This window comes from Netta rufina (genome assembly GCF_964035555.1).
Source record: "Netta rufina genome assembly, chromosome: 2".
Lineage (NCBI taxonomy): Eukaryota > Metazoa > Chordata > Aves > Anseriformes > Anatidae > Netta > Netta rufina.
This window is the reverse complement of record NC_140124.1, coordinates 47,337,490-47,353,476: the sequence shown is the minus strand read 5'-3', so window position 1 is coordinate 47,353,476 and position 15,987 is coordinate 47,337,490. Positions and strand designations below refer to the sequence as shown.

At 38.0% G+C, this 15,987-nt stretch overlaps 1 protein-coding gene across 1 annotated transcript in view; it reads right to left on the bottom strand.

Moving 5' to 3' along the window:
- Positions 1-1,803: 1,803 nt before the first annotated feature.
- Positions 1,804-15,987, bottom strand: part of TGFBR1 (transforming growth factor beta receptor 1) — a 35,510-nt gene continuing 21,326 nt past the window's right edge. Inside the window, exons 7-9 of the mRNA XM_084282173.1 lie at positions 11,022-11,146; positions 10,273-10,403; positions 1,804-7,978 (exon numbers count right to left, since the gene is read on the bottom strand). Of these exons, the coding sequence (XP_084138299.1) occupies positions 7,853-7,978; positions 10,273-10,403; positions 11,022-11,146 (382 nt within the window). The 3' untranslated portion in view covers positions 1,804-7,852. The remainder of the gene's footprint in view (positions 7,979-10,272; positions 10,404-11,021; positions 11,147-15,987) is intronic.

Here is a 15,987-nt window from a genome sequence, read left to right as displayed (position 1 = left end):
AGGGATTTCTCCTAAAGAAATTTAAATCCATGACATCCCTTTCTGATTTCATCACTTTTTAGTTTTCAAAATAGCTGTTCAAGCTCTGCAGCTAGTGCCCAAGTAATGTGAATAGAAACAGAATAACAAGCTTTCACCATATCTGTGCCTTCAAATCTTTCACTATCCTAAACTGAACACATTTCTGGAAGAATTGACAATTTTTTTTTTTTTTTTTACTGTTTTTTGACTAAGCTAGTCCTTTGAGGGGGAACTGTCTACACATCTTAAAAAGCCACAAACCACCAAAGGCATTAAAAGCTAACAGTATCCTGAGAAATACGTTAATACTTCAACTAAAGAAGCTGAGGTCTGCTGGGCAAGCTAGAATAAAAATGAAAAGGTTGAAATCTCTGCCCTCATCCAGCATATTTTTTGAAGCTTTCCGAGCTGTGCTGGGTCTGGCTGGGATGGAGTTAACTTTCCCTGCAGCAGCCCATACAGAGCCGTGCTCTGCACGTGTAGCTAGAACAGCAGTGGTATCACACCAGTGCTGTGTCTACTTCAGAGCCCTGCTGGCACAGCATCAGGACTCCCTCCAGACCCAGCAGGTTGGGGGTGGGCAAGAGGTGAGGAAGGAACATCACCATGGCAGCTGACCTAAACCAACCAAAGGGATATTCCATACCATGCGGTGCCACACTCAGCAATAAAAGTGGAAAAAGGAAGGAGAGGGGAGGGGTGGGCTCTTGTTATGAAAACACCTGTCCTCCTACACAATGGGGCTAAGTGTATTGAGGCCCTGCTTCAAGGATGTGGTCAAGCATAGCTAGTTGGTGGGAAGTAACTTTCCTCTCTCTCTGTGCTTTAACACAGCCGTTGCTCTTTACCCCCCCCCCCTTTCCTCTTCCCCTTTAAATTATTTAATTTCCCCTTAATATTTTTTCCATTAATAATTATTTTTCCTTTAATTAAATTATCCTTATCTCAACCTGTGAGGTGTTTTCTTCTCTTCCTTTTCTGAGGTGGGGGAGCAATAGAGCACTTGTGGTGTTCAGCTGCCTAGCAAGGTAAAACCACTGCATGAACTTATAACAAACTCCATACAAGTCTTTTTTTCTTCCTATCACCTCTGCCTGCCTCCAGCTCCCCCATTTTGCAGGCCCTGACTATGTTTGCCCTTTTCTGCCTACTCCCCTTCACGCTCCAGAACCTTCCCAGACGAGCGTGCTCCCCAGTAAAGCATCAGTTCCAGCTTACTTCTTTTTTGGTGGTTTGGACCTGGCAGGACTGGATTGACAGCCACAACTCCTTTAAACAAAATGCAACATACATTAGCAAGCAATGATCCACAATTACCACCTGTCAACATTTTATCTGGCCACATAATGCATCCCACAGCATAGAAAATAATAATAATAATAAAATATTTTTTTTTAGTTAAGAAAAAGTTGTCCGCAGCTTGGCTTGGTCTTTATGGATTTTCAAAGCCTTCACTTTTCTTAGCTATTAGTTGGCATTTATCTTAGGTTCTACATGTTTTGCTACTTATGGAATTTTCTTTGCAGTAAGTATTCTAGGACCATACATAAGATTTTTGAGGGAGGTAAGTTTATTGACTCTTCCAAAGAAGTCTGAAAAAATACAGTAAAAATACTAGCTTTAAAACAAAGGATGAGGCTTTTTTTTTTTTTAAAAAAAAAAAAAAACACAAAACAAAAAAACAACCTTTCAGGATCTTTACCATAGTGATTAAAATGACACCCTGCACCTAGCCTGCATTAACTCTCTCTGCTGGGCTCATCAGTTTGATTCATTTTGAAATGTTGGGAACTTTATTTGTTTAGAATAAGATGACCATAAAGAGGTAGAAGTGTCTGATTTGCAGCATTTCTAATAGTGTAATTTCACATTTTTTGGGCCTCTCAGTGAAAAAAATCTGTAACAAAACAGTAAAGGAACTAAAGTTCACAATTTCATTATACTACCTTGCTGCAGAAGGGTGCATTTTGATTGGTTTTGATTTTTAAAGCAGAAAATACACCTCAGTTTCCCTGAGACATTTTCTCCTTGAACACTTTGAATTTTGATAGCAAACACCAACTATGCTGAACAAGCAGCATACGGTAGCATGCAAACCTTGAATTCAGCAGTTCTTCTAAAATGATCTACGATTCTAAAACTGCAAAAGAGCCTCACTTATAACGAACTTGGTTAAGTGTTTGATATTTACAGATTTTCAGTTGTTTTTTAATTAGGCACACCTCAGAGCAAGTCCCATGAAAGTTGACCACATACACTTTGTCAACTCCTTGTAGCAATGTAAAAATATCATGCAAGACTATATTGCACCCAGATCAAAAACCACCTGACAAGAACATCTAATTGCCATCAGATGTATTTTAGTAACCTAACTTCAACCTGAATCTTATCCTGAAAGCATCAAACATAGAAATCCACATTCAATGAAAATTAAGCTTGATACTTACTTAAGCTTGATACACTACTATGCTATTTTGAGGCCATACATTTTCTCTGACAGATTTATGAGAGGAACATACGATTTTATTTTACTGATTTTTTTGTTGTTTTTAGTGTTGGGGAAGGCTTTCCTCTAGTCATTCCTTGGAGAAGCACAAGCATGTTTTCAACCAAATAATCATACCTTCTGTGAAAGATGAACACATTTTGATACTGCTTTTGTTTTTCTCTGGATACCTTAAGGATTCCCAATACAGTTCAGAGAGAGTTTACTAGAAGCTATGCTGGTGATTTCAGAATGCCCTAACAGCTAAGAGGGCAAACCGTATTCTGGAGTACATTAAACACAAAAGAGCCATCTGGTCAAAAGAGGTGATTAGAGGTGCCATTGTAATTAGTGCATGGGAATAGCACAAAGCTGAGGCAGGGGAGGTTTACATTAGATATCTGGAAAGATTCCTTCATTGCAACAGGCATCCTAGCAAGGTGGTTGATGCCCCATGCCTGTCAGTGTTCTAGAAGCATCCTGGACAACGCCCTCAGTAACATTTGCTCTTTTGCTTAGCCCTGAAGTGGTAAGGCAGTTGGACTTGATGATCTTTGTAGGTGCATCCCAACTAGCTATTCTAATTTCAAATAAAATGGGTGCACATAAGGCCAAGACATCTTATTTTTGTTGCTGTGTCTGCATCTTAATTCCTTCAGAAATATAACATCAGTTTATAACTGAGTTTTGCACATGAGCAATCCAATTCAACACAAGCAGACTTGCTGTTCTGCAACACACTGAGGTAAGCCGCTGAAGTCTTTTGAAATTCTCACCAGCTCTTATATGTAAATGGTAGCTCTTACTTCTATATAAACGCATAGAAATGTAAAACAGAAAGAAGCAGGACTGTCTAGCCTGTCATTAATTATCTACGACACCAGCAATGTACCTATCTTATTCAAACATTTTAGGACACAAGGAAGATCAGGCACATTATTGTTATTTGTATTGCATACATGAGATCGATTGCCTCAGCATCAGCAAACCCCTTTATCATTTTTATGGCAGCAGAAATTCCTTCAGAGGAAAGAAATTCACACGTACCTCACTGTAAATCCACGTTTTGCCAGTTAAGAACATCACGTCCAGAACGTACCTGTAACTTCTTCCTCTGAAGGATAACTCACGGATTTTGGAGAGAAAAAAAAAAGTAATTTATTTTCACTGCTTTAATCTCTCTACTGTAGCGTTACCACTTATGCATAAGCATTCACTCTTCTACTGTCCTATTTACAATCCACTGAAGTGTATACTCTACAAATACAATACATTTTCAGAAATGTCGGGAAATGCACAATTTTGTGAGGTTTAAAAAAGTGACACTCATCTGTACAGGATCCTCATATTTATCATCTAAAAAGTAAAATTTACAAGGCAATATACACACAGCTATATAAAGGGCAGGTGTTACATTGACAAAGCAGCAAACTTGCTAACACAATACAGAAAATGAAAGTGTTTGGGGGAATGAGACAATACATTTAGTACCGCTGAATTTACTGTTGTAAATTTAGTAATACCCATATTTCTAGAAATATGTAACTGCAAATCTGGAGAATATTTTGAAAAATATTAAGCATTATATACACGAGGTAAATGTACCTTGATCGTTTAAGAGGTATTTTGAGTTTAAAGCAACTGATATAGTGATATATATATATTTTTAATGTAAAATGATTAACACCTTGCAATCATTTCAATGGAACGATACAAACAAGGAACCAACTAAACAGTGAATTTCATGGCAGTCACACTCAGAACCATTACTGAAAACTATAATATAGCCTCTTAATCATTTGACACCTTCATGTCCCGATACAGTCAAACCCAATGTCTTTACCCTATATACAGAAGTCTTTCTTAGGATTACAAGTGAAACCATTGGAGGGTGACATGCTTGGAAAGTCAGCTTGAGAAACAACCCAGAAATCCAGCTTTTAAAGTTGGAAGGTCCCTGAAGAATTCCAGCATTCCAAAAGCAACTTTTCAGGCTTTTCAGCATCAGACCATTTCCAATGCTCCTTATTCTCCATGTCCTTATGCGTCCACTTAGCCATTGAGGCTTCAATGCTACTAATATATTGACTGAAATTGACTGAAATGATTAAACTTAAGTGAATGTTTAATGTACAATAAACATTTGTATCAATATTCATCAAAATGTTTTGGCATATACTTGAAATTATACAAAATTAGTATTTTGAATGCTAAAATATTTTGGTCCCCCTGGATTTCCAAGAGCAGATCTAGTGATATTACAATCTTAATTTAAAAAATACTTATGTGTACCTGTGTCCATATATATAAGATATGATCTTACACAGGTAACATTTAAAGTTACATAATATATACAGACACAGCCTTTGTAAAAGGTGTTCAGTTTATATAACGTAAAAAAAAACAACAAAACAAAACAAAAACACAGCTTGAAGTTGTGGTATCAGAACTGAGCACACGCAACTCTTATTCAGAGTTTTCCTGTTCTGCATTCCAATATGAATAATATGGTTGGTTGTTCAAAATGATGTTCATAAGGTCACATACTGCATCAAGTGTCCTTCCTGTGCTTTGTTTTTGCAAGCTTCTATTACAAAGTTAAAAATTAGAACACAGGAATTGCTAAGCAATTCGGGAGAATGAAGAATAGTAGGTGGTTAGATGAGTACAACTGACTGAATAATCTGCATGCCATTATGCTCTTTAGGTGCCACATATTCTAAGTGCTATAGAACTGCTCCTTACATTTTTGGAAACTAAACGTTATGGTGACAAGATTTTGTATGTGGTAATTACCACCTCTCTCCTCCCCAAATTAAGTTATCTGATGAATTAGATTGGAAACTCTCACACAATACCATTAAGATTATTACACAGATCAGAAGCATGCTGGTAGCTTGATGCTTCCGAAGTAGGAACTATACCATTTGTATCTAAATGTATTTAGTAAAGAACCAGGTAAAGAAAGGTATCACAAACTCAAATTTTAAAAAAATTAGTGTTTAAATAGGAAGCCTTCGAAATTAGTACAGAGCTAATAGTAAGTCCTCCTTCAATGCTGATCTGCTTTCTTTAAATATTTGTTTAGATATATAGAACTTGTTAGGGAAGCATACCAAGTAGGTAGAATGGGGAGTTTAGTTATTATAAACAGTCATAATTGGAAAACTCTGTGGTGCACAGCTGACTATTTGCATAGAAGCAGAGTTTATTTAAAATCATCAGGTGAAGTCACTTTTGATTCAACTTTGCTTGATATAGGTCAGAAAACACGACTGGGAGGTTAATGCCAAAAGACCTAAGTGTAGCAGTTGTACATACATTTAAACAATTGTTTTCTGCTAAGAACTTCCCTTTTATTTTTCTCCTGTTCTCCCAGATGAGTAAACTCATCCATAATGGTGGCTGTAGAAAGTATTTCACTGTTTGCAGTTCAACCTCTGTCGATTTGTAATTCCCACATCAATTAAGCTAGCTCCTCTCCATGCAAGAATTTGGAAATGCAAGAGTTAATGAAATGCTAACGCTAAGCCTTGGCAAAATCCTTTGCTACCTACATAGCCTCTTTTTACTGCTGTAACTACTACATGTAACAGACAAAGGAATACAATCTCAACTGCGCTCCTTTTCGCAACCATCTTGCCGAATAAAAAGAGAATAGAATTAAGGTTTCCCTGTATGTGCTGCATACTGAGAAGGATATTGATGTGCTCTAGAGAGTAAGAACTTAACTGTTAGGTTGCATATTAATTACCAGGCATATTTACATACAGAAATCCTACCAGACATTAATGATACCAAAGGTCAGCCAGATTCTTCCTAATATTGCAATTCAAATGATATCCTGGAGACAGTATTTTTAAAGGTTTCCACATGGATTCTCCCATTCCCCTTCAGAAGTTACAAATTTGGGCAGAGAAAACAATTCAGTTTCTAAAGAACTTTGTAAAAATCTTGTGATATCCTTACAATTTCAGGCAAAACTTGACTAAAGCCATGCATACTATTCTGTCTTCTTATGACGACACAAGCCATCATAAGCATTATTTCTGTAACTATGAAGATGACAGATGGAACCCTCTGGTATTTGTATCCAGAGACCTTCAGCTCATCCCTTTCCGTGTATGTGGCACACACAAAAAGTATGTATATAGGATGTGTAAGCAACTTCTAACTTTCTTGTTCAAAAGCCCAAATAAGTTCTCCCCAGTTAAAGGTGCACTTAATCCTCATTTAATTGAATTAAAAGTTATTTTTTTAGCCTAAAGACTGTAGAACTGCACAGCAAGCAGACTGTTCTTAATTAATTTAGAGGAGGAAAATCTCCCTTAAGAACACCTTAGTCCTCTTCCTACTTTTCTTAAGTAGATGGGTACTTCAAGCATTTTAAAAGTACCACTTGATAGAAAAAAAATCTTACATGTAATTATGACTTATGACTTGATAATTACAAAATATGACAAGTGAATTATTAGCTTAAACAGTGACTAGCTTACATGGTTTCAAACTCCCACAGTGGTTTAAAGAGTCAGGTTTTGGTAAAATTAAAAGATATTCCACAAAACATATACTCACTGTAACGGGTGTGAATTAAATCTTAGGGAAAGGAACAGTTGAGTTTTTAACTTGTATTTTTGAAACCAAAAGTACCATAGGCTTTGTACACTCCTACTGTTTTGCATTAAAAGACTCAAAAGTAGCACTTACTGGTATAATACAATCTATTTTGAAGGCAATGTAGTGTTCTGAAAAAATGGAAAAAGTAACAGCAATCATGTATACAGTTGCATAAATTATGTTCCTCACAACCAAATGAGGTCAATTTGCAAGTCTAAGTAAAAGTCCAAAAGACATACAACCTTAATAGCTAGCAAAGTATACTCCAACGGTACATTCAAAATCTGAATCTAAGAACCATCATGGTGGTTCAGAATAGTCAATGTACCAGCCAGGAATAACATTGCTTAAAAAGCCATCAATGCACTCTAGAACAATATAGTGAACCAGTTCCATTTTAAAAGTGATCTCATATTTTCAGCACAGTTAACTAGAAGTTAAGACCAGCTATGAACTTTCCAAATAAAAAAAATACAGGTTAATAAAAATAAAACTAGACTACATGATGTTTTGTAAGTAACCTTGAGAAGAGGTTCATAGTGCACAGACAGGACCCAAAACAACTGTTTAGCATGTCCACAAAAATCCTAGTAAGTGACGTTCCTATGAAGTATTAAAAGGCAGCAATATCCTTCTGTTCCCCCAATGAGGTAGAACAATTAATGTTCTTAACATGCCACTCCGGTGCAGATATGGATTTTTACAGTATTTTCGGTAGCAAATCCAGGATTACATCTTTATCCCCTCCTGTTGACTAAGCTGTGATAATGTTTTCTTAATGCGCAAAGCTGTTAGCCTAGCAGCTCCGTTGGCATACCAGCATTCCCGCATGATTTTCGCCATTACTCGTAATGCCTGCAAAGGAAAGACAAGTAATTACATGCAGTTCTGTTCCTATGTAATCTCTGTTCTGCCTTAGTCTCTTACTGTACATATTTCTGAAGTCTATTATATTACTAATACTAAAGCTGCATATTGTACATGTAGAAGAAAACTCAAATTCTTAAAGTTTTTTTTTCTGTAAATAAATCAATATAAGGAGAACATTAGTATGCTCTAGTGCAATTTTGGCTCACACAAAAATATTTTAATGAAGAATTAGTAGCTTTTCTGTGACAATTTTCTAAATTTTTGCATTAGGCAAAATATACTCATTTTTAAGTTCAGTTGAAAAGCAGTAGCAAAATAATATAAAGCACTTGTTACTAGCACAGAAGTGGCACATAGCTGGGAATATACTCAATGATAAAGTGTTTTTCAAAGAGTTAATTGAATGTATAGCTATTCAGCACTTGTTATCACATAATCCTCAAATTGAAGCTCTAAAATACTCTGAAAACTTCTGGAGCCTTTTTATCCTTCTGATAGCCATTCTTTGAAATCCTTGAATGCTACTATCAAGTAATAATGCAAATAACAAAAATTAATGATGAAATAAATTAATAGGTACACATTCCAGATTACATACTGTATGACAAGGAACTGCTAAGTAAATGTATAGGGTTGGAACACCAGCATTTGAAGTGATTCTGCAAGTCTGTGGGTGTATATTGGTTCTCTCTCTTGCCCTATCTTTTCTCTTGCCCAGTCTTTTCTCTCAGGCCTTCATGTATGTATTGACTTCATACATTCCATAACCTGTTTCCATCTCCCATCTGAAGTATATCACATCTCATCAGTCTCTTACTCCTGCTTTAGCCTCCTGCAGATATTTTGCTATGCTCTGAACAAGAAAGTATCAATTCTAGTCCTAACTGGTTTCCTAGAGCAAGCACTATGACAAAAGTTGGCTGGAAAGGCAAGAGCTCACAGTTGTGCGTACTACCGCCTGCGCCCTGGTAAGCAGTGACTACCAGTGCAATAAACTCACTCTAGAATCAGGCACAAGCACATCTAGAGAGGCATGATCAGGAGCAGTTGCTATATGCATACCTCAGTTCTATGTCTCTGGCTTATGTTAGACTCAGCTTCCTAATAACTGTGCTTGTATTTCAGTAAGTACAAATTCTGAGACAGATGAACTGTTAAGGCCACTACAGTCTTGGATGAAAATTCTTAAGGGCACTTACTATTTTGGTCAGTCTAAATTCTGCAGGATATGCCTCTACCACAATGTGATAGGGAAAAGGCCCCTGAGTTAATTCCAAGGGGACCTGAGCATTCACGTGAGAATGGACAACACTGTTGAAGATACCATTTGTATTCCAATAAGCAGTACTACTACTGGGCTGGCAGAGCCAACCTGAAACCAGCAAGCTTTTGAAAAAGGTAACTAGCCAGCCTAGTTATAAATGAACTGGCACAGACCTAATAAGAAGCTACACTTTTCCTGATTCATGTCTTCATTACTCTGGCTGTGGGTTTACCCTTATAGGCAGCTAACTCCCATATAGCTGCTTGTTCACTCCCCCCACAGTGGGATGAGGAAAGAAAATGAGAAGGGCAAAATCAAGAAAACTTGTTGGTTGAAATAAACACAGTTCAATACAGGGAAAAAAAAATGATACAAAAGCAACTGCTCACCACCAGCTGATCAGTCCCTAACTAGTCCCTGAGCAATAGCAGCCCCTGGAAAACTGTCCCCCTGCTCAGAGTTTCATTGCTGAGCATGACATTAAGTGTCATGGATGTATTCCCTCCTGATCTCTTGTCCACCCCCAACCTATGTGCTGCGGGGACAGGGTGAGAAATGGAGAAGGCTTTGATGCTGTGTAAGCACTATTCAGCAACAGCTGAAGCATCAGTGTGCTATCAACAGTTTTGGTCAAAAAACATAGCACTATACAGGCTGCTATGAATAAAATTAACTCTGTCCCAGCCAGATACAGTACGACCCACTGTTACACAATTTATTTAAAATGACACTTCCTGGATAATATAACTCACACTGGCTTTAATTTATATTAGCTTCATAAGAAGGGATCCTAGAACATAAACTATATTTATAATTGTGGGACTTTATTAAATATTTATATATAACCAAAGTTCAACAACATTTGATAAAGCCACAACCGTTAGAAAGAAATTATGTTTATAGAGGCAACCCTTCTCCCTTTAACCCCTTTAACAACAAGCACAATTTTTAAGCCACTAAAATCAATAAAAGCTCCAGCGACCAGTAAAACAGCTTTAGAAAGGTTAGCCAATACCTCGCAGCTCTGCCATCTGTTTGGAATATTGGGCCTTAACTTCTGCTCACAAACAACTTTCCTCATTTCTTCAACAGAAGGATCTGAAGGAACTAGGTCATAGTATGGCAACTGGTAATCTTCATGGATTCCTGTAAAAGGTTGAAAATAAAGTTATTTTAGTTAACGCTAAATTACATATTCTTTACTTCTAACTTATGTGCTCCTTATCAGTACCCACCATTTTCTTTTTCTGCTTTTATTTTTAAAAGTTAATTACAATGACTGACAAAATTAAAAAAAGAATCCGTAAACATTTCTCTTTAATTTGTAAGCTTATATATTTGGAAAAGATGAAAGCTATGTCACATGATATGCTTTCAAGAAGTGTCTTTAGTATATGATTAATAACGGTGTTTTATTTAAAATAAGCTATGTACATTATCTGAACACATTATGTGTTCAGATAATTATGTGTTTACTTATGTGTTTGTCCCTTGCTCTCAAGGGCATTTAACTTAACCCCTTTCTCCTCCTTATGTGAAAGTTTTCAGAGAAAAAAAATAATACAGACAGGAATGTTTCCTATTTTATTTGATTGGTATTTTTCATTATTTTACACAAAGGTGGAATAACCAGTCATCATTTACAAGATTAATGATTATAAAATCTGAGAGGCACTGCACTGTTTTTAGAGAAAATTTTCTCAAACTTATGCAGGTTCTGTAAGTTACTTATAATTCTGTCCAATTTTATAGATTGCCACATACCACCGATTGAACATCGCCGAGCTATTTCCCAAAACACTAATCCCATTGCATAGATGTCTGCTCGTTTGAATGACTCAAAATGTTTCATATTTATGGAATCATCTAAAACTTCAGGTGCCATGTACCTGTTTGCAATAAAAGAATAGAAAACATTTAATTTCAAGAATACTTACTACAGAAGTTCAGTATTACTGTTCAACTCATAAACATTTATGTGGAAAAGGAGACAAATTCAGAGAAATAATGCACTTTACAAAGACTAGGATATTCAAAGCTTTTCTGCTCTTGGCCTACACATTTCCAAAAATCAATGAAGTGTTCAGATAAACAACTGTAAGATGTAATGTAGTCTTCAACAGGACTTGCAGAATAGTTATGTCTGATTATTAACAATAAATGCTTCACTATTTAGAACACAGTATGTAAAGAAAAATGAGTGTCAATTTAAGAGCAAGGGAATGGAGCATAGAGGACTTGGAAAATTCTGAGCTTTCAAAAAAGATGGACAAAAAAAAAAAGAAACTAGCAATAGAATTCCCACATAAAAAATACATGGGCTGCAGTTCACAGGAAAGATAGATGTTCTTTGTATAGCAGAAAGCAGATCAGCATGAAAATGGATTTTTGGATATAACACTTCCGAGGCACAGGAGAAAGGAGCTGCAGGAGATAATACTAACTTGTAAGGGTATGTGGAAGATGAGAACATCTGCCTCATTAAGGTTTTCCAACCAGAGACCTTTCAGAACAAAGGACATAAATAAACAGAAGGCAATATGCAAAGAAATAATGGAGAATAAGTAAAAGGTGAAATGGTAAACAAAAAGAAACAAACTTGGTAGACACAGGGTAACAAAGAAAAGCAAGACCAAAAGTCTCCAGTCACTAATTGATGGGCTATTAAGAAAGTCCAGGCATAGCTCTGGAAAAGGCCAGTCTAGACTCTGTAGCTGGGAAACAAGAGGAACATGAGGATTGTGGATATTCAAGGTGTAATGTGCGATTATGCAAAATTTATCAAGGAATGTTTAAGAGAATGGAATCCAGGAGGAACAAAACTGGGTGAAAAAAAGCCTAACAAAGGGGTCAGGCGCATATAAACAGTTGTTAGCCTGCTCTTCTGTACCTGCTCATTAGTCTATTCTATCTTCTTATTAACGCCCCGCCCCCTTAAAACTTAGAAAAAGTTTTTTTTTTTAAACTATTATTCTATGTAATATCTCACTCACCATGCCACCTGCACGTCTGCTCTAAAGACTACATGATAGCAGTTAGAGATAGGAATGATCAGGGCCAGCAACTGGAACCAGACCAGGAATGAAGCTGCCATTGGGCCTAGGGAACCATCAACGGGAGAGTAGTGTCTCAGCAGCAGCAGCAGCTGGAGGGGGAACTAATGATCGTAGAGTGCATATCCAAAGGTCTTAGGAGCAGATCTCGAGTGTCATCTACTATGGGAGGACCACTGTGAATGAATTATGAGCCAGAAACTCAACTGCATTTAGACAGTGGGTGAAGGCATCTTTGGGACTGTGTTGCCAGCAATGCAGCAAGTGGTAGTCGTCTTACTGCCAGTGCCAGTCACTGGAACAAATGAAGATCTCTGCTTCAGCCACTGGAGTAGGACCACAGGTCACAGGGCCCACAGTCACATGCTCACAGGAACCAGCTACTGGGGGACTGGAGTGAGAGAAACAGAGTAAGGAGGGTCCTCAGTGCCAAAGACTGGAGCTAGAATCACAGGTCATGAAGCCTCTGTGCCTGGATGCCAGCTGCAGGGGAGGGTTGAAGGATTGTTTTCTCTAAACCTGGTGTACATGTGTGGTACATGTGCTAGCAAACTTCAAGCTGGACTATCCAGCACGTAGGAGGCCCAGCATCCAGGCAGGGCTGTTAAGACATGTGGCTCATGCTGGTATTCAAGGAAAAACACAAGTACAGGGATGCTTGTGAGATGACTGGACAAACACATGCAACTGTTTGCTGGCATGCACTAATCCTGTCTATCTGGTTAGTAGGAGACCACTGGAGCCAATCAGAAGGCTTTAGAGAAAAGGGGTTGTACTAATATTTTAGAGACCAATAAGCATGTGTGCTTATGAGGCTATAGAAGGATGTGGGCACACGTTTTCACTAGTAAAGTTCAATCCTGATTAGCTAAAGAGAAGGCAGGAGAGTTGACCGCTGCAAGTTCTGACTGTTTTATACAGGTGTTGTGAACAGCACACAGCAATCTGCACAGCCAGCTGAGTCAGGGCTCTAGGAGTCTGTTAGACATGTTCAGCTTCGCTATGCCTTGAGCCTCAACTGAGAAAGCAGCACCCACATCCACAGGCCAGAGATGGGCAGGGTCCCAGGCCTTTGGGCACACACTAAGCGGACCCAGGCAGGAAGAATCTCCAGTTCCTGGAGTCTACTGGAGGTAGCAGCCACTTAAAACATCCCCCTAACAAGTCGAAGCCCTGAACACATACGGCATCTAGTTAAAAAAGGCAGCACTGTTACGTGTTCCTTGGAAACAAAGGCTTCCCTACCTTGCGGTAACTGATTCTTCATAATACAATCAGTATGTCCTGTCATCAACCAACACACATTTCTTGAACATGTCAGGCTTTTTTTTTTTCTTGAATAGTAAATCCAATTCAGGTTACATGCTCTAACAACTGTGCTGAGTTGACCTTCAACACTCCCTACAACAGAAAATCTATTGTAGCCTTTCGATTGAGAGAGACTGAAAACTACTCATGATATCCAAACGAATTAAGTACTATGTCAGTGCAGAACTCACTGAGTTAGTGACAGCAGCACGTCCACAGGCTGCTAGAAAGAACGCGAATAGTATTTATCAGTCAGAAGTTGCAATATCGCTTTCTCAATCTTGTATAGCTCTTGCAGCTAAATCCAGTATGTAACATCTAGCAGACTCTAGTGTGTTTTTCCACATCATTGCCTTGTCAATCTCAACCTGGTGTATTACCGAAGAAGGTACACAAATGACACCAGGGCTCTGGAAAACACCACCATTAATTGGCAAAAAAGCAACAAGCATAGATTACAGTAGTGGAATACAGTATCAGCCAACAGATCGATCTCTGAAACTATCATAGAAGCTTGGGCACAATTTTATCCAATCAATATAGTACAACAAAGTCCTAAATACTACTGAAAAGTCTTACTAGAACTGTTTTTTCCTCCTTCTAGCTCCAGGCAGCATACAAGACTGACTGCTTAGAATAAATAAACATCATGATATCTTCAGGAATAAAGAGTCAGCTTATTGTCTCAGCTTTACTGCATCCTATGAAAGTGACATACAAAGAAGCAAGAGCTATCAACTAGAGAGCAAATACTCGTTAGAGTAGTCCAGAATTTCAGTAAGGATTGCTGACGAGAGAATTCTCCTAAGCACTGTATAGGCATATGAATTGCCCACATGTGATAACAACACAAGCTGAGGAGGACAGTTGCCTGAAGAAGTACATATGGTTTACCTTGACAGTATTTACTGAAAGAAAGGCAGTCTTAATGTGTCAGTCTTTGACATGGACAAGACTGAAACTATTCTAGGCCACCTGTATCAAAAACTTTTTAATCAAGAAGCATGCAAGATGGTTGTGTGTGTTTTCCTTATCTCAGCGAGGACTTTGCACACATATATTGGAATTTGTTCTTATGCTACTTCATGTACTTGACAATATAGTGATCAGCTTTAGGTCTAGAAGAAAGAATCTCTCATCCATCTCAAGATCACACAGGGACAAGAAGAGCAATGGAGCCAGAAGCAGAAGGGAAAAAGCATAAGCCAAAAACCCCAATCATGCTGCAAGTCTGTAAGTCATAATTGCTTATATAAACAGTAAAAGGAGACTGTCTACATTTCTGTAAGTCATCCTAAGCACAACGGTTTTATCAGAAAAAAAATAAAAGAGGCCTGACTGTAGTAATGAAGCTGAATTCAAATGCTCAAAAGAGAGGGAGAAAAAAAAAAAAAAAACAACAAACGAGCAAACAAAACAACGGCAACCAACCATCCAAAAAAACCGCCAACCACCTCCCTCCCCAAAATGTGCCTTCCACTGAATTTATAGGCAAACTGACTTTGCATGACCTTCCACCAATGCAATTAAGATTGGTTTTGGCTTCACTAGCAACTCAAAATGGTGACTACCTAAGATTACTGCTGGAGGCAAAAGACAAGCAGATCGCCTAGCTAGCGTTTCTAGCGTTTCATTGGTATTAGACAAAACAGAGAAAAATGCATCTCCTTGTCAGCTTTCATACTGTAAACGCACTTTTCACTGACACAGTATTTCAGGTTCTGAAGAGAACTATTCTACATGGACTAATTTTGACCTTCTGAACAAGGTCTGCAGGTCAACATCCTCCAAGAATGGAATGATTGGTCTACAAAGGAGTTTACAAACAATGCTGAGCATAGCCTCGCCAAGCTTTGGGAGCCTGATGGTTTTCCTCTTGTCACACTCAGTCTGACAGCTCTGTATTCATTTCCACAAATTCTATGAAAGCTTACAGGGAGTGGAATAGGACCCCAAAACACGTTGAACATGACATTTCTCTTCACCACACCTGTTCTCAAGCACAGCTAGAATTCCACTCATGCTGGGGTTAGGTAAACTGCAGAAGATCGCCCATGCTAAGGTGTAATTTACAACTGAACTGCTTCTCCAGATTAAACACAGCCAGTTTCAACTACCAGAAGTAACAGCTGGGTTACACTTGTTTAAAAGGGAGGGTGGGATTTTATTTCCTCCTCAGTTTAAAGCTCACATTTCCTGCTTTATGCTATACTGCAAAAAGCACACATTTCACATCCCCTGATGAAACTAAGTCTCTAAGCAGAAATAAAGATTCGTTCAGCCAGAGAGAAGAATCAGTCCAATCAGTAGCTAGAGCACTCACCTGAAAATGAGTCTTGCTTGCTCCCTAGACCATGTTTTACTGTAGA